Below are 23,774 nucleotides of genomic sequence, written 5' to 3'. Positions count from 1 at the left end.
GCTTTTTATCTTCTAGCGTATGATCTATAAATTAGGAATTTATCATAGACACGCTTGAACATTTCGTTTGCCTCTGTATATCATTCTGTTCGTTTCCATGTCAGAAGCTACTGAGCAGTTTCTAGCATAACAGCTTTATGTGCCCTTCTGACTGTTGCCTTCATTGAAATATGAGTCAACTTGAATTGTCTTTCAACAGGATGTAGTCTTAGCTGTTTCTTTAATGCTTTGTTAATTTCAGTGTGTTATGTTTTGTACTTTTCCAAAAGTCAGCCAGTGGCCCAGACTCCCAGGTTTGATCTCTTCTAATACAATTTTTCATTACTGTTCTGACATGTTTGGATTTGTGTTGAAGACTTCAGTTATTTGCAGTGCCTAAAAATAAGAAATGACGCTCTAGAGTATGAATAAAGTTCCTTTTATCAAATTTCTTTCCTATTCAGCTGCAATTATTGTGATACTTTTTTCTCTGTCCATTAACTAGTTCCTTCTACCATTTCTTCTGAGGATTACCTTTGTTGTTTTATCAGGTTCTCCATTTAATGGATGCATTTTTGATTGAAACTGGACTCTGTTCACACAATGTGAGAAAAAAATCACTTCTCTCACAAGACCCTTTTTGGTGCTCATTTCCACTGAATTACTACCTTTAACATTCACTAGTGGGCCCCATATATGCCAAGCTTCAGGGAGGACCAAGATAAGGGGTGGGCTTTTTCAGGCAACTTGCAAGTCTTCTCTGCCCCCTCTTCCAGCCTCTGAGCTGACATTTCTTCCTTCCTCACTAGCTGTCTGGTTAAGAGTGTGGCTAGGAAGGAAAAGTGGGATCGGCACTCCCAAGGGAAAGCTTCTTCCACAACAGACTTTTTGCCAAAATATCCTTTCTTCCCACCCTCCCTACCAATTTGGTAAAATACAAGTCAACCTCATTTAGTGACTGCAGTTGGTTCCAGCAACTCAGTCATTAAGCAAAATGGTCACTAAGTGAACATGTGACTGAGAAACGCTGTGAAGATCACTGGTTGCTGCCATCTCATTTAAATAAAGTTCTATCTTTCGTATAGTGTCCTGTGCCTGACCTTTTTTTTTTTTTTGCCCCCTTGCAGGGCAGAGAGATTGCTTAGACAAGTGAAAACTTCCTCAGCTACTTTTCTCTGCAGCCCAGTGTTTAACAGCAAGTTAAGAAGCTCAGCTCTGTGACCATAATTAGTTCATTAGAGCCCTCTGTCCTTCTGGTGCTGTTGCCTGAAACTGACCAGACCTTAATCAATTTCACACTGAAGGCTTTTGTTGTAAATGAGAACATTAGTTGGAAAATGATTTTTTTATTAGTTTATTACCATTGTATTTGCAATCAATCACTATATGAGACAGTTGCTAAACAAGGACTACCTGAAAGGTCTTTTATTTTTGCTACAGTACACTGTTGTTTCATTTTCATTAAAAGTAAATGCCACTCAACTTTCCCTTCTCTTTTCCCTTTCCTTTGTTTCAACAGGTCAATAGTAGTAAGTAGCTCAGAAAGCCTTTCTTAGATCACGATGAGGATTGTTGTACTGAATTTCCAGGTTACTGCAGTTTAAATTTTCTCATTTAAATACACACCAGTTTCCTTTCCCTAAGCGGTTTTTCTCTTTGCTTTCAGGTGGTTTCATCAAGGCCCTAATCCTCACACTGGTGGACATGACTGGATTTACTCTGGGAACTACTGGGACAGAAAGTACTTCAGTTTGCCAGACATTTATTAAAATGCATTGGAAGTTCTGGGGCTAACACAAGTCTTAAATCAGTTTTCAGTGTTTTCTTTATTCCTATATTCTTAGAAAAAAATTAAAACCTGACAGGTTATGATTGGATACAGTTCTGGTGCTCCTGCTGCAATGAAGCAAAAGGCTGCTGTTGGGAGCACTGGGGTTTTGGCATACTCCCTAGAATGCAGAATGTATTTGCACATAGACTGATCGCTGGGGCTACACTTGGGAGAGGTAGGGAGAGTGTGACCCATATTTGTGAACTGAAGATCGGTTGCAGATAAATGGAAAACAAAATGCCTTTGAGTTTGACTTTCTCTTTGGTGAGTAACAATTATAGTAGCATATAATGAAAAACATGGCATTTCTTCTCAATCTAGTAATAAACGATTATCTGTGACATATAATATTCTATGGCTTAAGCATGGGAAGGGCATGACACTTTGGGGAAGCATTAGTCAACTTCCTGAGGACAGCATTCCAATAATTGATAAAATACAGGATCATAGATAATTCATTTATAATTTTATTTTTTACTGTCTCTGCACCAAGATGCTCCTCTCTTAATTAAAGTTGGATTAACTCATAAAATCACTCAGCATTGTCTTTTCCTATTTAGTGCAGTGTTTTGAATTTTCTCTTTCATGTTTTATTACCATGCTATCTTTAAGGAATTAAGAGCCATTTAAATCTTTAAAAGTCTAATTTGAACTAAGATAAGTATTTTTCAAAAAATCTGCAATGCACTAATACAGGATATGGAACTGGTGGCTGTCTGAATATTGTTGGACTGCAGCCCTGGTAGCATGTTCAGTGGTCAAGAATGACGGGAGCTGTGGTTCAGCACTGGGAAGGCCACAGAGCCCTTATCCTCTGCACTGTCTGAGGTTGGGCTGGGATGTTACAGAATAAAGAGATGCACCTGGGTCTGTGCTGTCAGTAGCAAACCCTAGAAGGAATTGTGTACATTTCAGAAGCAGTTGTGAGACTACTATACAGAGAAGTTTACCCCTTTGTTTGGGGTGCGTTAAACTTTATGGGATTATATATTTGTACAAAATGGAATATGGAAATTCCAGAGGGGCTGCTGCTCTTGTATAATTTAACTATGGTTTGGAAATAGTGTTAACTGAATATTTTATTGCTATTAAATAAAGGCTTTAAGCTGTCCTGTGACAGGTGCTGTTTGATTCCTTGCTCTCAGCGGATTATAAGCAAACCACCTTCTTTTGTCCCTTTGCCCAATGTTGGAAGGATGGCATGGAGAGTGCCTCAGGAGCAGGTTCCATTTGGGGGCTTTTTCTCATTCCTGAAACACTGTTTTCCATTTTGTTATTTCAAAGTGGATCTCTCTCTCACAAGTTAAACTGTTAAACTGTATGCACACTTCAAAACTTTCTGCAGAGTCTAATAAATGGCCTAAAAATAATATATTTCCACTGAGGGTGTCTAAAGTAAAAGCAGTTCCATGTTTTTTCTAACAATCATTTTTAAATGTTTCATTTGGACAGGAGATCAACCTAAGGAAAATCCTGGTTTTAATTGTATGCTACTTGGCTATCAGTCTTAAACCATATGGAAAAAATGCCTTTAGATTCAGATTCCTTGCACTGCTTTATTGCGTGTACTAGTTAATCAATTTTTAAATTAAAGATGCAGCTTTCCATTCTGGGGTGAAATGTTGGACAGCACCTCTTCTCAATCTGGGAGGAAAAAAACATCAGCTCAGTACATTTAGCAGTGGGTCCTAGGCAGTACTGTAAAATACATAATTCATTTGTAGTATCAAGCATCAACGCATAGGCTGTCACTTACCTCTTGCAGAAGTACATAAAAAGGCACCATTTGTAGATTTGGTCTTAATTGGATTTAGAATCCAACAGCCCCTGGAAACGTTCAGGTTTCCTCTCCTCTTCCTGCTCTAAAGCTTGGATGATTTTATGATACAAAGGACAAAATTCTTCACACAAGAGTGTGTACTTCAAACTTGGGTAGCCTCCAAAAGTGAACAGAGTTATACTTCAACAGCACCTCTGAGGTTATCAGATGTTTCCCCAGCCTGCCATACAGGGACTCAGTCTGTAAATTGTACTAAGCCATAATGGAGTATATTAGGTTTAGGCTTAGAATACTGTGGGAATCCAGATGATATGGCATATTTTGCAAACCATGGTAGAAACAAGCCATGGCTTAGTACAGTGGGTAAAAATAATTACTGATGTCCACAGCTTTCAACAATTTCATAATGTGGGAAATCCACTGATGTGTGAGGTAAAGCATGAGTTTCACTAAGCTATAAGATCCCTTATTTATTTATTATAGATAAATGTATACACAAGAATGGATTTGGAACCAATATGAACTATTGCTGCAAGATCTGTCTAGTCATGGAAATAACATTGCCTGTAATTGCACACAGTAGAACATAAGTTACAGGGGTTCACACGCTCCTGGTGGCTGTTACTATGATTCACATGTATAGGTAACCGTATTTGCAATTTCCTTAGAGACATGTCTGCCAAAAGGTGGGAACTGACTGCAGATTTTTTAAATGCCTTATGAGGACTTTGGAAAATGTTTTTAGTTGTACATAATAGGTTGGATCCAGGGTTTACTTCTGTGAGCAAATTACACTAATGGGAGCAGAAGAAAAAGGGCCCATTTTTTCTTTCATCCAGCCTCTACCCATGCAATTTAAATGGGCCTTCCAGTGCTCTGGGGGAGATCTACAGGGGTCTTAGGAGATTGTAGAAGGAAGCAGCCAAAAATTGATAAGCAGGATTACTCCATTACATCAGGAACCAGATGCAGCTAGAGTGAGCCAACCAGTGGCAAAAGCTCCATTCAGCCCAGTGTTCTATCATTTAGACCCAGCTTTTCACACCTTGGGCAAAAACATATTACATCAATTAATAACTTTTTTGTAAATCAGTATCTTCTCCTTACAGCTGTATTTGCACACCACCGCTTATTTGTGGTAGGAGCAAATTAAGTTTTACATTGTATAGTCTACAAAATCTACTCCATCAGCTTCAGTGAACTACTGTTTCAGTATGGTGCTTATGCATAAGTAAGTCCATCAGTCTAGCTAGCAGCAGTAATAAAAACTTAATGAAAAACAGCCTGCTCCAGCTAGCATTCATTTCAACCCTCTAAACCTTAATTGTGGTTTTGGAATGCTTTGACCTTCAAAACACACAGCTTTATTTCAAGTCAAACTTCCATTCTGCTTTTTTAGCTAGTGTACTACATCTTCAACCTAATATGTATATATAACACATTCTATGGAATGACAAGATTCATAATGAGAGTGAGATTTGCACTGTAAACAGTATTTTCAGAAAAAGACACTGATTCTGAACAAGTGTGGCTTGAATGGGTCTGAACTGTACAGCCAACCTACACATCAGCTGGTCCTAACCTAGTGCCCTATAAATGTGTTGGAATACAATTGCCATCAGTCTTATGGTACAGAAATAGGCCACAAAGAGTGGCCTTCAGTCAGTTTTACAAACAGACTCTACTTCTCTCTTTTACCTGTAATAGTGGCAGGAAAATCACTATTCTTATTACAACTTGGAAATCAAGCAAGTTTTCAGGGTTCTGTTGTTAAACTCATTCTGATAAAGAGGATCGCACATGAAAGGAAAGGAAGGCGATGGTAAAAATGCACCAAAGGGGTTCGCATGCTTCAGTGCTGCTGTTGAAAGCTGGCTCACATCCCGCTTTTAATTAAAAGGAAGCAGGTTTAGCCAAAGTTAAACATGGCTGTGCAATGCCTCAGATACCATGATGAAAAGAGTGCATGAGAGGCCCAAGTAGAGCCTTCTTCTGCAACTCAGCCCAAATTTATCCTTTCCTGCAATCACAGAGCGGCTGGGAAAGGCAGCCCCACGATGCCAGAAAAACAATACGGCTTCTTGAATGGGTTGCAGACAAGTGCACCTTCAAACCCAGAGCTGCATAGTGCTACTAACTATCTCTAACATATAACATGCTGCTCCTTGGGTTTTTAGTGAGCCGCTGGCATAAGGTCAAGATGCCGGGCTAGGAGCGGGGAGACCCAGGTTCTTGTTCCCACTTAACAACCCATCTCACAGAGTTGTGGGGAAAATAGGAAGCAGGAGGTTTGCTTGCCACTTTGAGATATATATAAAAAAGGTGGGATTAAAAAGAAACATCATAATAATCTAATACAGTGTTTCTCAACTGTGGCAACTTTAAGAAGTGTGGACTTCAACTCCCAGAATTCCCCAGTCAGCATTCTGGCTGGAGAATTCTGGGAGTTGAAGTCCACACATCTTAAAAGTTGTCAAGGTTGAGAAACACTGATCTAATGGATGCCCATGAGGCGACTTTGGACCAATCTCTCTCAGCCCAACCTGCCTCACAGGATTCCTGTGGGAAAAATAGGAGGAGGGAGCGCTACATATGCGACCCTGGGCTCTTTTACAAAAGGTGGGATATATATCAATCAAATAAATTAGAAACATTTTTCATAACTTCCTTTCTGGAAAGGGGCATTATCTCCAAATTCACTATATTCTGATATTTGTTCATCTTAAAGCAGCTGCACTTGCTTCCATCCCTGTGTTTGGAAAAGGATTTCCATATGTGAATATCCCTCAGCAGCCTCCTATTCAAACACTTGCTTGGTGGCCATATGCAATAAGCAGCTGTGCAAAGGCATGGATTCTGTGCTGGTGAGGTCTGCAAAGGGTTTAAGACTGGTTAAAAAAAGAGGAAAGACTCACTCAAACTCAACTCATGGCAACAATAAGGCTATTACACCCACATTATTTTACCTTCACACTTGCAGCAGCACCACAGCTTTTGAAAAATCAGCTCACTGTCTACATCAGCTTTCCCGAATCCTGTGCTCTCCAAGGGTTTGGGTGCAACACCCAGAATTCCCACCCTGAGACTACAATCCCATCACATTAGAAGGGCATCAAGTTGAAAAGGCTAGTCTATAGATTTGTTTAGAAATCAAGTATGAAAACGCTAGAAAAATAGCATACTTGCCCCTGACTAATTTCCCCCTTGGTAGCTTTCCCAGTAATGTCTGTTAAAATCTCAAAAGTCTCCCCAGATTAAAAGTACTCCCCCAATGGAAAATGCAGACGTGCATGGAGGGAAGGTGTATCTTTGTATGCAACCTGCACACCTGTTCTGTTGTTTTGCAGTCCTCCCCACTCCGTAAGCCTTTCTAGGATCATCCCACTGGAATTCAGCAACAGACTAGTGAACATTACAGGTGCAACACACAAAGGTATATGAAGCCTTCAGCAAAGCTCAGCACACCTCACAGAGCACAAACACACAGAAAGTCTCTTAAGAGGAGAAAACGAAGTGGCCACAGTATTGTGTCATCACCCCACCAAATCTTGTACATCTCTGCTGCCCCCAAAGAAAAACAAATCTCTCAGTTGGGGGGGGAAAAAAAAGCTGCTTGCTCTGCTTAAAGCTGTGCACCGATCTTTGGCTTGAGACCTTAAAATAACATTTTCTGGGAATGATTGCTGCAAACAATCAAGAATGCCATGTGGGCAGAAGAGCAAGTATACCGAGGAACATCTTTATTATCAGCCTTCGACAACCAGGCAGATGTGTCAGACTTCATCTCTCCTGATCCCAACCACCATGCTCACTGCTCATGTTGGCTGGGGATCAGTGATGTTGAAGGCCAACACATCTGAAAAACACCAGGCTTGGAAAGGCCATGTGTTTCAAGCCTTATCCAGCTTCAGGGATAAGTCTCTGTCAAGCCCTGAACATCGACTTACCGTTTTGCTATTCTGTCCTACGTACGGAGGCAGTCGTAAATGTGATCTCTCCTGCTATACCATAACTGCCTGCAAAAGGTGTTTTATCCCCAGCTCCTGAGCCATTCTTCCCATTCATCACATCTTCCAGTGGTATGGCAACTGAAAGAAAAACTGGAGTTGGAGGCCTGCCACTATCTTGTGCAGGGTTAAAATTGGGGTTGGCTGTTTTTGGATCTGCTGCCCTGGCGACTGGTACGGGTATTGTAGCGAACCTCCTCACAGTACCCGCAGCGTCCGGCTGCGTTAGAACAGTATGGCCTGGGATGGGTTTCCAGTCCTGTTTATTCTGAACAGAAGAGCCCACTAAAATGAAAGGTGGTGCATTTCCCTTCTTCCCATCTTCCATCATCACATAAGTTGGAGAGGACACTTGTGGTGGATGGCCTTGTTGTATCATCTGCGGCTGTAGATACTGCGGTTGGTCCTTACCACTAGATATGAATAGGGTTGCTTGGGGAACAGGAGCACCAGTTCCAACAGGTGGAAGGGGTGGAGGTGGTGGTGACTTACGACCTTGTTGTTTCAAATCAGTTAGACAATAGAGAGTCCACACATTAGAATATGGTGGTGGCTGTCCTGGTTCGCTTGTTGCCATGGCTATAAAATAAAAATTTAAAGAAAAATTTGCTGGCATGAAAGACCATCTACTAGGATGTATGAACTGCAGTCATAACGCATATCCTTACACACAACTTTATGCCGCAAGGAAGCATGTTACAGAGAGGAGAGTCTGTCAAGGTAAAAAGTTGGACCTTGGTATGGTGAAAATGGAGGGACAACAGCAAAGTGCCTTGTGGTGATGAAGTTAAGCTTTAAAAGATGCTGGTTTGGCCAAACAGAGCACATTTTTTCTTCAAGTCATCCATTAATGACAAGAAATTGCCAAACTGCCAACATTCAACATGTGTGAGAGTCCCCTGCCAGCATAACATTAGTCAGCTAGATTTTCCAGGCTTGCCCCATAAATGATGCCATAGGATCCTGCATGAATCCATTCTAATCTGCTGCCCAGTGAGTCAATGCAAAAGCTGTTGGATGAAAAACAACTCCAACTCAAATGACCCGCAGTTTAAAATACTGAATTATCCATCCATGCCAAGCTTCAGTATTCTTTTAACCCTTCAGCATTCTCTCTTCTGTAACATGCTTTTGTTTCTTACCTACCTATCTCTCTAACAGAATGTGATTCTTGGGAGATTTTGCAGTCAGAGGTCAATGGATAAGAAACGTTAACCTTTCTCCAGCTGAGAACAGTGGTGGCTTAGGCACTTGTTACAGAGGCAAGCAAATAACTGGAAGAGGTCCTGCCAGGGAGGAAAGCTAGGCCTCCAGCTGCAACCACCCCAGGCTTCTAAGTAAGAAGCAACTAGTCCACCCTCTGTAGGCATCTGGAGAAGACTGGGCCTAGTGGGACAGCATAGGCAACCACCACCATTTCTTTTAAATGCAAAAGCCATGTTAATGCCATGGCTGAGTCCACTACTGGGTTAAAAAAGGTTAGTCACAGTCACCACCTCACTTTCCTTCAGCTGCCATGGGCATGCATGTAATTTTGATTCAAGATATGCAGTCTACTGCAAACAAGGCTTCTAGCAGGAAAACGAAAGGCCAGGCATTTTCCCTGGCTGAATATTGTCCCGTGCTACCTATCCATCTATGCGCAAAAAATTATACAGGAACAGGAAACTGGGACAAACTCACACAAGGTAAGCTTTAGGGCTTATTCACAATCCACTGCACATCTGGAAGCATCCCGCAGGCAAAAATTCCACGCATGCACATTCTGCCTGACAAGTCCTGTGGGCCTGTAACACCCCAAAGCAAGAGTAACCATCATTTACTTCAACACTGCACTGGCATGGCTATTTGCATTTAAATAAGTAAAGTTCCAGTCCTCAAGGCACTTTCTTGGCCAAAGCCGTATTGCAGGAGTGGGGAAACATGTAGCCTTCCAGATGTTGCTGAACTACAATACCCAACATCCCTCCATATTGACCATGCTGGCTGAGATTGTTGGCAGTTCTAGTTCAGCAACAGCCGGACAACTAACCCCTTTCCTGTTAATGTATTCCCGGCTCTCACCAACATAAATGCACCCAAGGGGATGGAGATGTTACAGAGCTAAAATATTACAACACAGAATAGGAAGGATTCAGAAATATCTTGACTTTCTTACCTGACATAATAAAACCTGGGTCAGCTGATTTCAGTTGCTCTGTAGTATCCATTCTGTCAGGGTCACATTCTGCATCATCTGCAGATGGATCTAGAATACTAGTAAACTGGCCTGCATTTGGTGAAGCCGTTAGTGGATCTAAGAGACAGGCTACTGTATCTACAAAAGGAATGACTATCTGCTGCGGAAACTGCTCTACATAAGGTGGTGGTACAGGCTCTCCACCAGCGCTGGGGTCATCACCACCCATGGGTGTGATGTGTATGTCTGATGTGAGCTCAATTTCACTTGGGCAACTCTCTGCCTGCAACAGGTCTTTATCAGGAGGCGGTGGTGGTAGCGGCGGGGGTGGCTCTCCTTCCTGCAAGGGGTCTGAGGAAGCTTGTTCTACTGGGTCAGCAGGTGGCTGTTCTGCCTGGCTGCCCGAGGTAGCTGCGTCCCCCAGGACGGAGCTCTGACTCTGAGTGCCTGATGCAGCCCTGAGAGAATGTGCAGAAGCTTGGTTTCCTGCTTCCTCTGGGGCAGGTTCTGCTTCCGCTGGGGCAGGTTCTGCTTCCTCTGGGGCAGGGGCAGGTTCTGCTTCCTCTGGGGCAGGGGCAGCTTCTGCTTCTGCTGGGGCAGGCTCTGCTTCAGCTGGGGCAGGGGCAGCTTCTGCTTCTGCTGGGGCAGGGGCAGCTTCTGCTTCTGCTGGGGCAGGTGCTTCTTCTTCAGCAGCTGCTTCTGCTGGGGCAGGTTCGGGGGCAGCTACTTGGGAAACTGCAGCCACGGCCATTGCCTCGCTGGCAGTGTGGGACAACGCAGGAAGGGTCTGCACAGAGATGGCCACATCCTTCAACTCAGGCTCGGTACCAAGCGTTTCAACGTTACCTAGCATTTGTGCTGCTAGCTGAGCTGGATCGGCTGGGACATAGGCAAGTCCTGCTCCCTTGTCGTCCCCAGCCTTTTCTAGAAATTCATCAACAATAGACGGGAATTGAGTAGTCTTGGTACTCAGTTCACAATGAGGCTCTTCGTTTATCTGATCCTCTTCTGTGTCAGTCGACTTCTCCTTCCGTTTGGGTTCATCATGCATTGGAATCGTGTCGAGGTCTGACCGAAATGCATCTCCAACATCTGCCCTTTTCGAACGGGGCATCGGTGTTGCTGCTCCAGGTCCTTCTGCCCATCCCTCCACTGCAGGAATATAAATATGAAACAAGTTAAAAAGAGACCCTCATCAACACAAAGAAAACCACTGACTTCCAAGTCTAATTTTGGAAATTAAATGTCTATATTTCATCAGCCATTAGGAAAACCAACTAACTGGTTAATACAGGACCATACATGATTGGTGGAACCAGAGCTTATGCCATTCATCTAAATGCACACAGTGGCCCACAACTACAGATAGTGTTTGCAGGCTTCTGTGATGATCCATCACATGGCAAGGTTGGACCTTTCTCATATTCATTTTGCATATTTATTTATTTCACACATTTATAAGGCCACCCAACTCAAGCAAAGTGACTCTGGGTGGCATACCACAGAAGTTAACATGGACAAAAAATAACCCATCACCAAAAAAAAAAAAAGCCCTAATATATAAAAATGGGGGAAGAGATTTGATGTGGTGATCCACTGTCTGACCACCAGCTATTCAAATACTGTGTGGGAAAGCTGTAAGCCGAAGAGTCAGATACTACAAGTGCAAGATTTGCGTAGAAAAGATTTAACACCTATTACTATGAGGTAGGTTGGAAAAAAGCCTGCTTTAGAAACTAGAGCAGTGTTTCTCAACCTCAGCAACGTTAAGATGCATTGACTTGCTGGATGGGGAAATCTGGCAGTTGAAGTCCACACATCTTAAAGTTGCTGAAGTTGAGAAACACTGACCTTAAGAGATTTGCTAGGCCTAGAGGATAAGCAGCACTGATAATACTCCACCAGACTCAGCATAAGGAAGCCTCTTCTTATGGAAAATTTTTGGAGCCCCAAATTCTATGTACCCTGGAAGCCAATAAATGTGGTAGACAGAGTTCTTTCCATTTTGACGAACAGCTTCTCACTTTGTGTCCTATTATTAGAGACAACAGATTGATCAGTCCATTATTTATTGGACCACCCAGCCAGTGCTATTGCAGAAGAGGACAGGTCGAAATGGTTGTCCCTATTTTTTCACTGTGCTTTCCTGTCTCTTCTGATGCTTGATCATAGTAGCTTCAGCTTCCCGCAAAGTATGTAGGCCTTTAAAACTCTCTCCCTTTCATTGGTCATTTTCTCCTGCAGTTTAGCTCAAGAGCGTTATCTTTTTCTTCTAGAAGTCCTCTGCCAAGGCCTGCCACTTGGCAGGGAGGGCAGATGAATGAGCTGGTGCTACCACACATAAACTTGCAACAACTAATGGGCAAGAAGTATAAATAATAAATGTGTATTATTAGGAGGGTGAGGATTTGCCATAGCATATTATGTAAGTTTTCTGAAACCTACCTGGGTCATGTCATGCACAATCAACCTTATCTCTTTTTTAGTTAAAATAACTAGTTTGCCTAGTTATTGCCTAGATTACAGTACTGTAGACGGGTATAACTAAGTTTCAGCAAAGCACCTAACAAGATTCCCTTGAAACCCTTGTTGACAAAATGATACAATGTCAGCCAGACATTACCATTAAATGGATCTACAGTTCATTAAAAAACAACAAGGTTCATCAGGTGGTTTATCTGCCAACTCAGAAAGCAATTCCTAATAAAGTTCCAGATCATGGCTCACTCCTAGCCCTACATCGAAACTGAACATTGATTATCACATGGGCAGATGACACTGTTGGAAACAGAAAGGTAATTAATACAATAGAAAACAAAATAAATATTTAAAGTGATCCTTATGAGCATGGCCAAACTTGTGAGAATAAAATGTAAAATTCTGAATTTAGGAATCAAAGTCTCATATGTGGGATAAGATTTCTTAGTTGACTATACATTGAACATGAACAATTAATGGTATGCAGCTACTAAAGATCTGAATGGACTCTTAGGTTACATGAAAGTGTGTAGCTCACAGGCAATCATTCTACCATATAATAAGTATGTATGGAGGACGGCAACCGAGGTCATGAGGTCCAGAACTAAAATAAATGAGAATAGTTTAAAAAGCTGGATAAGTTTACTATGAAAAGAATGCAGTAAATAATAAGACTGAAAAGCTGACACACAGAAAATAACATAGACTTGTTCTATGTTATTCCAAAGGACAGGACCAGAACCAGTGGGTCCAAATTGCAGGGAATCCATTTTTATTAAATTATTGGAGAATCTTCTCAATAACAACTGCATGATCAAGAATGGAACAGATGGTCTTGAGAGGAAGCGAGCTCTATTTCCCTGGAGAAGTTTAAGCACAGACTGGACAAGAATCAGGAATCTCTCAAGAATGACGCTTTTGCATTCGCATCAAGCAAGCAGTTGGACTCTATCCACCTCCAGACTGCTGGGACTACAGCTTCCAAAACTCTCAGCTAGCATGATCAACATCCACTGCGGTCACCAAATTGGAGGAGGCTGAATTCTTACAAATGATGGTCACTGGCCCTGTGGACCTGAGCTCAGGTTTGCCATGCACTCAGTAACCATCACATTTAATGATGGTTGTCACAGCTACTTACGTGCCACAATACATTTCAGGTTGAGGAAATCTGCAACTTGCCTGCCAAGACGAGGCACAGAATGTTTTGTCACGTAAAGAGAATAATCATAGGAAACATCATTTATAAAACACTTGTCTATTTCTGCGTCATTCCTAAAACCCACACAGCAATTTTTGGGAAGTTAAGTATTTTGATAACTCTTCTAGAAAATGTACCACTCCTGCTAGATAATCCAAAGGCAAATGAGCAATGAATACAGCCCTGCAGAAACTGTTCAACATTTTCTCTCTCCTTAATTTATCTAGTATTTTCTATCCTTCCATTTCCCCCACTTATTAAATCACTCTTCCTAATCCAGTGCTTCCAGACACACTGAAACTGACTTGGTTGGTCACACGATCATAGAGTGGAAGGGACAATTTAGGCTAGTGAGTGATGACCAAAGCTGAAAGATACTCTAGTCCTTGCTTTCAGAAGGCACTAAGTTAGTGGAGAATGAGCTCTATCAGGAGCACTTGTTGAATCAAATTAGATGTTCCTAAATTAAATGACAAAGAAAAAATATGAAAAAAAATTGTAACAAAAGGAGCAAATGTTAATCTTATCAGTTAAAGGAAATTTTCAAGTCCAAAAAGTAAAAAGCAGTCAAGGGAAATTTAAAGTTGATTTTGAACAACTTTTGCCAACCTGGGCACCATCCCACTATGTGGACTTTAACTTCCAGAATTCTCAGCCATAACCATGACTGTTCTGGCTAGGAATTCTGGAAGCTAAAGACGTGCAAATCTGGAGAATTCCATTTTAATCATATTAATTGCTTCCTCTAAAGTCCTGACTCTTGGTGATCTCAAGGATATGCCTGTGTTTTTTCTTGGCAACAATATGGATGTTGTTTGCCATTGCATTAATCCATCATTGTCTTTCATCCAAGTATTAACCAAGCCCAACCCTACTTAGCTTTTTCAAGGTCATCCCAAATCAGCAAGGTACTGCCACCTGCTATAATTCTCAGTTACGGTTCAGGTTTAGATTTAGTTTTACTAAGGAAAAAATACTGAAATAAATGGGAAAGTTTGTCATGATTAACTTAAGATCTGCTCATTTCAATGGGTCAACTTATAAACCGGGTTCACACATCTGACTGTCATGTTTTCTTTAACCAGGCTTTAAGCTTCAAATGAATAGGTTCACACTGTCATTAAACCATTAGTGATGATTACAAATCACGTCATGCTAAGACAGAAATATCTATGACTTAGCATGTTATGTAAACCCAGCTTAAGTATCACCAAGTCTTAGCCCAACTATGAGTACTTACTTATGGCAAAGATAAATATTTTATATATAAGATTTCAGATTGGGAAATCATGCCTAAAACTGCAGGTAGTTTTCAGGGTTGTGCGTGTGTGTGTGTGTTTTAAACAGCCTTTTCCAACTGGGTGCCCTCCAAATGTGTTGGACTTCAGCTCCCATAACTGCCAGCCATTGAGCTAGGCAAGGATTTAGGAAGTTACAGTCCAACATATTCAAAGGGTATCAAATTGGAGAAAGTATCATTTCTCCATATCGTTTCATAATATGACCAGGCAGAACAAGATAAAAGGAGAAGTTGGTCATTCTAGGCCATCTAGACTTGAGGGACCTCTGGTGGTAGAAGAGAGGATTTTTTGTTTTGACAAAACAGTGGAATAAGAGGGGGAAAGGCAAAGTAGTACCCAGGAACAGCAAAGAGTATGAAGGTTAACCAATCAAAGAACTACTAAACATTTCTGATTTAAGCTACTGCAATATACAGACTATACTGTAAAAATATCCAGGAGTTTCAATCAGAAATAGAGTAAAAGACAAATTCAAGATCACGTTGCTATTTTTGCATGACACAGTAGACCACAAACTAGCCTACCCTGTCATATAACCAAGCTATTTTTGGTTAATTTATGTTTGGTGTATTGCGCAAACCCAGAAAATTAGATTGAGTAAATCATGGCTAAAAGTTGTGAGTAAGCACGTTATGCCAATAGAGCCATCCTGAGCCACAACTGAGCCAAATGTATTTTTGCCTGGCATGTTGTGAGAACCTGGCATCTGTCACCAATACTGTAGTCAGGAAGACAGAACATGTGCAGAGCAGAGGAATTGCTGAGAAGTGAAAGGAGAAATATGCAGATACATGCCTTTGCTTGCCACCAAATATGCCCCGACTCTTTAAAAAGTGTAACGTTGCTATATGTATCTAAGATGCAGAACAATGGAACTCCAGTGGGGTAACTGAACAGATGTTTTCACCAAGGCTAAGTTCCAGGCAACATGAACAACGCTTTCTCTCTGCCTCTGCCTCTGCCTCATACACACACACACTCATACCAGTCTTCCTGTGAGCTGACCATTTCATGGACAGCAATATTAAGGCTACTGATATCCTATCTGTATCCATTAATCTTACCCCGTCTGAAGTCAGCCTTACTTTATTGAATGCAGGCATCTGGCTAACCTTAACTGCTGAAATCATTTAATTCTGAAACCGATTAAGCCTCATCCCTAGTAAACCATGTACAAGAAGGCAGGGGAGGAAGAAAAATACTTAGCTGATCAGGTTCACACACCTATATAAACTACAGCTTGTGTTAATCCCAGTGTGTTAAACATAATGGCTGTGTTTCACTATGCATGAATATACTGTAAGCCATTGTTTACAAATGATTATGGCTAAAGCATTTTTAATTTAGGTGAATGCCTCTAAGGCCTATGTGGAATCCAAGGGCATTCTGGGCAATGAAGATTTGGGTGGGGTTGACTACCTACTTTACAGCATGCCAGCTACTCATTTAATCTTATTTAAAGTTAAAATAATAGCTTCAAAAAATTAAAACCGTAGTACTTTGGGGTTCCCACCCCCATTGCTCTAATAACTTGGGATCCCTGCAAGGCAGCCTCTGAGGTGAGTCAAAATGAATAATTCAGAATAGCCAGGGGCTTGGACTTAGACAGGAAACTGAGAAGAATCACAGAATGCTAGATCTGCAGGGTGCCTATTGAAGCCATCAAGTTCAACCCCCTGCTCAGTGATGGAATCCAAATGAAAGCACTCTGTCACCTTTCCCCTGCTTTAACACATCTAGCTCCATAAGTCCCAGTCAGATAGTTTTGGACTGATGATGAATGTGCTAATACATAAAGTTTTCCCACTGTGATACAGTACAATTTCAACCCTAGTAAAAACTTGAAATCTTTCCTTTTACTTATCAACCCTTCCACATCCTCTCAATAAATGCTTCCAGTGCATAGGACTTTCCTGGACTGCACTAAAATTATCTTCTCTGCTTGTCCAATCTGTCTCTCATCTCTGTTTTGGTGAACAAAAGTATGAAGCAGTAGGCTTTGGCAAACACACAAATCTACAGAACCAAGAATTGTGTGCTAATATAACCCAGTCATTTTTTAAAACATCAGGTGTTTCTTTGCTATATTTAATTCATACAAATAGAAGTCACCTTTGGTTTTTCAGATTTATAATTTAAACCAGGATGGATGGATGGATGGATGGACGGACGGACGGATGGATGGATGGACGGACAGAGACACACAGATAGATAACACCCACACAAACACACATACAAATAGCAAAAAGACCATGTTCTCTCTCAGGAAATGTTCTAGATTTCTGTCTTCTCTTACATACACATGCATTCTACACCCAGCCACACAACACACTCTACTCATCTGCAGAACCTTAAAATACTTCCTTAACAGAGAAGTTTGAAATGTTCCATGCACAAAACAGCTGGTTTGGAATGGCCTGTGCCTGAATCAAAAGACATGTTACAGGTGTTTCTGTCCAAGCATGGAGCAAAACAAGGCAACATTCATCCAGAGAGAAGCTGTTTGGAGGAAAAGCCAAGGACACTGGTGGCTACAAGGAAAAGCACCAGGAAAATCAGGAGGGACAGATAGGTCAGATGGATGTGGTGCCCTGGGACATCAGTGGTGGCAGAGTCTAAGGGAAGAGGAAGATCAGGGGAGAGCCCACTGGGATGTGCCACACTGAAGGGAAAGCAGGGGAGGAAGGGAGATGGGATGACACTCATCAACCTTGCTATCTCACACACTTGGATTTTGTTTTATCCAAACCCTGAGTCAACCAAAGTGGTCCAAGTCTTGGTTTAGTTGAATCATGCTTGGTCTGAAACAGTCTCACAGAACCTCCAGAACATATGAACAAAATTATTTCATTTTGTGCACAGCCTGAACCCTTAGACGTACGCACTCATATACAGACATTAATGTTTAAACATAATGCAAAAGCTTTTATTAATTCAGTGGTTTTTCATACACCCATTCATAATTCTCAGCCCACATTCCTCTATCTGGAATAATTCCTTTTCTTTGCACTGCAACAAAAGGTCAAACTTCCTTCAAGTTAACTTCAAGTCTGGTGACTTTGTGGATGTAGCTGTGCATTTTTTCTTGGCAAAAGGATAAAAGTGATCTGCCACTGCCTCCTTCCAGGATGTCTTTCCTGGCCTATCTACAGCATGCTGGAGAATTCTGGGAGTTGAAGTCCACACATCTTAAAGTTGCCAAGTTTGAAAAACACTGATCTGAACCAATCACAAACTTTAGAAATGCAAGTGCACCTATCAAACAACCTTGACATTTAGAATCTCACATAGTCTCACATCTCACTAGTCACTGTCCTGGAAGTAAACATATCATTCAGCAGGGTCTCCAAATCAAATTTAGCTGCTTCAATTATCGTCTACCTGAAGACATTGTGTATGAGCTATGCTTTGGGACAGAAATAATTCCTCTGTATTTCTGATCACCTTTTCCCCATTTATTTTACTCTTTCTGGGGAAAAGATACGGCAGGGAGATTTTCAGTGTAAAAACAATGTAAGGGGGAAAAGCTTTTTTAAAAAAACCGCACCCTTCTCTTCCATTTTCAATCACAGCCTCAGCAATTACATTTATATTTTATTTAAAATCTCCCCTTGAAAGAAAAAAGTGACATTAAATAATGGCAACAAATCACTGTTTAGTGCTAATCTCATACCTCTTGTCATATGAAATTGTCTCACCAGTTCTTTGATATCCAAATTAGGATGTTCTGGAAAGAAAAGTTGGAGAAAGGCAATCAATTTATCAACCAAAATCTTTGGTGGTACAAAACTTAAGTGAGGAACACATTTCACATTGCAGCTACTATAAGGACACCACTAGTTTGAATGATCATTGCTTTGCTTATACTGGCCAATATTTAACCTTTTAAAACAAAAAGGCAAACCTTCTCGAAAAACTATCAGTTCTCTGAAATACTCAGCAGCAAATTCAGTGATGTTGGAGGGACTGGCTTTGAGAACTGCTCTGCTCACTCCTTCAAGGAGAGTCTTGAGGCCATATGGGACCACCATCCTGGGCTTTGCGGTATGCATTGTTGCCAGTTGAACATGAAACTGCAAACTCACAACTGGAAGGAAAGAAACGAGATGAAAAAGGATTGTGGCATCCCTATAGTCTATATTTCAGCCTTTCCCCAGCCAGTGGCACCAGATGTGCTGGATTTCAACTACTATAATCTTACAGGAAGCATTGCCAGTGTTGACTATAAGATTACAGGACTTGAAGGTCCAACATATTTGGAAGGCGTCAGATCAGGAAACGTTGATCTAGCCTTATTGTATTTGTGGATTCACCTTTATAGAACTTGCAGATCTATCCTTAGAGCATTTATGAATCAAATCTAGTCAAGTTGGCTTCATGTGCATTTACATGCACCTCTCCTATTGATGGCTGAATTGACTGATTAAAAAAAAAAAGCCTAGCATGTACAAACTTTGGGTGGAATTCTCTTTTATGTCATCATCCAACAAGTTACTTCAAAAATCATAATGAGGTGGAAGATAGCTGTGAAACAATCTGCTGAAAGTTGACAGATTGATCTGATCAATATGTCAGAACATTAATTTCAAAAGTTCTATCAGATTTAAAATGAATATGTCACTTCTTGAAAAGGTGTATATAATATCAAACAAAAGGTCTGACAAATAAGTGACAATTAAGCAGGACCAACTTTAATGGTGCTAGAATTCTCCCATTACATCTCTGGATTCCATTAGTACTTCAGTTTTTAGTTTGTATACTTAGCTGGAACCTCTATCAGAATTTTAAAATCAATGTTTCACTCCTTTTGGTACAATCTTATTCCCAAGTTCCTACTGAATATGGTAGTAGTTAACTGCAAGTGAATTAATGGTGAGTAGTTAATTGCAAATAAATCAGTTAAAATATGTTGGACTGAAGCATGGGGAACCTGATCAGGAGGACATTAAAGTGAATCCAGACAAAAACAGTGAAGGTAGGATGTCAAATAACAGTATACAGTGTAAAAGGAATTGTGAGTGGTGTTGTAGCAAAAGGCCTGCTAAACCAATAATTGAAAAATTAGGAAAAAATGGCTTGTAAAATTTAAGGCCTATGTTCTAATAATCAGAATACAGAAAGTAAAGAATGGAAGGAGCTTGAACTTTTACCACAGGAAGGGAAATATGACAATAATTAGAGACCTGGTGAGATGAGTCTTATTGCAATACAGCAATCAAATGTATTCTATAGGAAGAAAAGCAATAGAGAATGAGAAGAAATTGCACCATAAGTTGCACTGTAAGTTAAAAGTATCCATACCTGTTCAGAAACCCAAATGAATTAACTTGATACTGTACAGAGCATCCAGAATTTAAACAGAGGAACAAATAAAAGCAATACTCTTGTTGGGAGTCTACTGTTACCTCCCTAACCAAGGAGAAGATACAGATGATGCTTTCTAAAAGCAAACTGCAGATATTCCAATAAGGCATGGAGCAATACAGACAGAGGACTTTAATGCCTCAGCATCTGTGGAAAGACAAACTCTGTCAAGCATGGACTTTCCAGGAAATTCCTGCTTTCTTTTGCTGACAACATTTCCCTTCAAAGGGCAATTGTAGACATAAGAGGATCAAATATCTTTGACCTGATACTAACCGGTAAGGAAAAGTTTGTGACAAATGCAAGCAGCAGATATATTAGAGGAAAGTAATCATGTAATGCTGGAGTTCTTGATTTTAAAGGAAACTACAGCTGAGCAGAGACAAACTAATATGCTAGTTGACGCCTAAAAGCACAGCTGCAAACAGTTCAAGGGCAGGTATTGGAAATAGAAGACAACAGAACTATGGCTATGAAAAGATTACTGGAAATCTGAAAAAAAAAGAACACACATAAGATCTGAAAAGAGGGCCAAGGAGGAGAACACAGAGGAAGCCTAGAATTGTAGAGACTGAGAGGAATGACTATAGTTCAAAAAGTGTTGAGGTTTGACAAAGGATGTTAAAACAGTAAAACAGACTATCTCAGATCTCTTTAAAATAAAAGAAACAAAAGATGGCAAAATACTAATAGATAATAAAGAAAAGGCAGGCCTAGTCACTTCTTATTTTGCCTCAGTCCTCTCCAGTAAGAGGTTATAGATTTCATCAGGCATCTTAAAGAGTAGGATGAGGACATAGAACTGAAGCTTGACATTAACAGAGCAAATGCTTCTCTTCTAAAAAGAGAAAGAGGAGGACTGAAAGAACTAAATTATTCAATCTGACATCATTAGAGATTCTAGAGCAGTGTTGTCCAAACTTGGCCACTTTAAGATGAATGGACTTCAACTCCCAGAATTCATGGCTGGCTGGGGAATTCTGGGAGTTGAAGTCCACTCATCTTAAAGTGGCCAAGTTTGGACAACACTGTTCTAGAGCAATCATAAAGCAGTCTGTCTGTAAGCGCCTTGAAAACAATGCAGTGATTATCAGAAATTAGTCCGGATTTGGCAAGTCATGACAAATTAATGTTATTGTAATGGGATAACTTCCTTAGTGGATTGAGGTAGAGACATAGACTCTCTTGGTTTCAGCAAAGCATTTGACAAAATATCACACAACATTCCGATAGCAAGCTAGTCAAGCATGGGCCTCTGTGCTCTAAAACAAGAATAAAGAGATTGTGGAAACCCTTATCAAATTTGCAGATGACAGGAAATTGGGATGGATAGCTAATATTCTAAGAAAGATATTTTAAAATAAGCTTAATAGATTAAAAATGGGGGGTAAATAACATGATTAAATATAACAGGAATGAATGCAAAGTACTTCATTCAGGAAACAAATGCATAGGTACAGGATGGGGAATACTTGGCCTGACAATAGTGAATAATATTTTGAAACTATAATTCATTTCAAACTAAATATGAATATCAAATTGAGTGTGAAATATGATGAAAAATATCAGTATGATGTGTCTGCAAAAAAAGCAAATGTACTTTTAGATTACATGAAGAGAAATTCAGTTTCCAGATCACAGGAAATAATTGTTTAGATTTATCCTGCATTGGGGAGACACTTCTCAAATTCTAGCCATCCCATTTTAACAAGAATTCACACAAACTACAATAGTTCCAAAAAAGGCAAAGAGGAGGATAAAGTAACTAAAATGAAATTCTATGAAGACAGATTGAAGGAACATGGAATGTTAAGTAGGGCTGAACAAATAGTTGAAGAGATCCTTTGATTTGATGAAGATTTGAGCAAAGCACTTTTTCAAACCTTCTTGCTGAAACACTTCAGTGTCCTGCTTCTAACCAGTGGAGCCAGAGTAGAGCAGAGCAATGAAGGTCCTTGGCTCGGGAAAAGTGGTGCATGCCCAGAAATTATTCCCACTGAAATGAAATGTCCAATTAAGGTAGACCAGCCCAGGCTCAAACACTTCTGTATGTTGAGACAGTTGCACACCTGCATGAGGCCAAGCACTTCTGTATGGCAGGTTGGCTGAAATTCACACAGGCCTAATAAGGTTTAGCCCTAAGCAGATGGGGTAGGTGGATAGGATATGATGGCAATTTTCAAGTACCTGAAAGGATGTGAATGCCAACCTCTGTACACTATCATCCCTGATGGCAGGACCTGGAATAATGGATTTAAATTACATGAAGGAAGATTCTGATTGTAGGAAAAACTTCCTAACTGTAAGAGCAGTTTGACAATGGAACCAATTACTCAGAAGGGTTCTGAGGTCCCCTTCGCTGGAGGTGTTTATGCAGAGACTAGACAGCGATCTGACAGGATTCTTTCATTTGGATTCCTGCCTGGAATAAATGCTCCTTTTCAATTCTGATCCTGAACCTAGGAGAGAATTGCTAGCTGTGGCACATCAAGAAAGGAACTTTGAGCAGAGGACCTTCCAACCATACTTGTACCCTTTCTGAGCATCCTCAACTTTTACGTGAACAAAATCATTAGCGCTCATGATAGGTAAACGCTCTTCCAAATGAGTATATAATGAAACTGCCACTCACATATTCCTGAAACACTGGAATTTTGTTTTTAACTCCAGCAAGAGCTTCCTCCTTAAAGGTCACTCTTTGGAGTTGGCACACACGTCCCCCACTCTCCCCCACTCCCCCAAGTTTATCCGGCAGCTGCAATAAGCTTTCTGCCTCAGATGTAAAGCTTTTTAACCTGGCGATTTAAGCACGTGGTGGGCTCCAGAAAGATGATGATGATTATGATGGGAATTGTTGTTCCGCGGCTCTACGGAATGCCAGCTTAGGGGAGAACATTTACAGTTTCAGGGTCTTTGCCCTCGGTAAGAAACGCGCAAAGTTACCAAGCCGCTAAACTACAAAGGAGGGGCACCCCTGCAATAGCCGTCAATCAGCCAAGCCACCGCAACAGGCCATCGGGTCAAGCCGTCGTGGCTTGGCAATCCTGCGCTTCCAAGCCACCGCATGTGTTGCTGGCTCGGGCGATGCTTCTGATGCCTGTTCCAGCACAATCCCCCGTTCCGCCCATGCACGTCCACCCGAAACGGTCCCGCGGCTTGTGCCTCCCTCCCCCACTTGCCCCCCTCCCTTCCGATACCGTGTGAGGCGTAAGAGACCGCGCAAGCCCCTCACGACCGCGGGGGCCCTGAAAATTCCCCAACCTTTTTTTTATTTTTACGCTCGTCAGCTACGAGATCGCTCCTTCCTCGCCCCTCGCCGGAGCCTCCTCTGAAGTTGGAGAAGAGCCCCGAGGACCTTTTATACGGATAGGCTCTTAGTGGGCGGGACTAGAGTGCACGCATTTGTGAGGTCACAAAGTCTCGCTACTGATCGTCCTATCCTATGGTCCGCATCAAAGAAATCTAGCTTCGCCTCAGTGTTTTTACATACTTATGTACAAACAATGGGAACGTCCACCCTTGATGCACTCCAGGTATTTTGGACTTTAGCTCCCTTAATCCCCAGCCAGCACGATCTTCACAATTCCCAGTTCTTGAGGCAACTGCTCTAATTTCTCCTACTGAAGACTGCATCCTATTAAATTAAAGTGTAAA

At 41.1% G+C, this 23,774-nt stretch overlaps 2 protein-coding genes across 9 annotated transcripts in view; one reads left to right on the top strand and one right to left on the bottom strand.

Moving 5' to 3' along the window:
• Positions 1 to 2,927, top strand: part of OSBPL1A (oxysterol binding protein like 1A) — a 73,249-nt gene extending 70,322 nt beyond the window's left edge. For all 7 annotated transcript variants that reach the window (XM_025166483.2, XM_007427950.3, XM_025166481.2 and 4 more), the window contains one exon: positions 1,646 to 2,927. In XM_025166483.2, coding sequence (XP_025022251.1) covers positions 1,646 to 1,748 — 103 coding nt within the window. In that variant the 3' untranslated portion in view covers positions 1,749 to 2,927. The remainder of the gene's footprint in view (positions 1 to 1,645) is intronic.
• A 148-nt stretch (positions 2,928 to 3,075) lies between these two features.
• On the bottom strand, positions 3,076 to 23,442 carry CABYR (calcium binding tyrosine phosphorylation regulated). Of its 2 annotated transcripts, none has more exons than XM_025166485.2 (6): positions 23,382 to 23,442; positions 18,661 to 18,843; positions 18,430 to 18,483; positions 9,756 to 10,928; positions 7,538 to 8,176; positions 3,076 to 3,454 (listed from the first exon to the last, which is right to left on the bottom strand). In XM_025166485.2, exons 2-5 carry the CDS (start codon positions 18,806 to 18,808, stop codon positions 7,545 to 7,547), a joined length of 2,007 nt encoding a protein of 668 aa, XP_025022253.1. In that variant the 5' UTR covers positions 18,809 to 18,843; positions 23,382 to 23,442; the 3' UTR covers positions 3,076 to 3,454; positions 7,538 to 7,544. The 2 variants fall into 2 exon arrangements, with proteins under 2 accessions (XP_025022253.1, XP_025022254.1); XM_025166486.2 differs by having other exon boundaries at positions 7,538 to 7,678.
• Between the last annotated feature and the right edge of the window lie 332 nt (positions 23,443 to 23,774).

Source organism: Python bivittatus, unplaced genomic scaffold (assembly GCF_059951505.1).
Source record: "Python bivittatus isolate LINGU-HERP-01145 unplaced genomic scaffold, Pbiv_v1 ctg000840_np1212, whole genome shotgun sequence".
Taxonomy (NCBI): Eukaryota; Metazoa; Chordata; class Lepidosauria; order Squamata; family Pythonidae; genus Python; species Python bivittatus.
The sequence above is the reverse complement of the archived record's forward strand: the minus strand, read 5'-3'. Positions and strand labels throughout refer to the sequence as shown.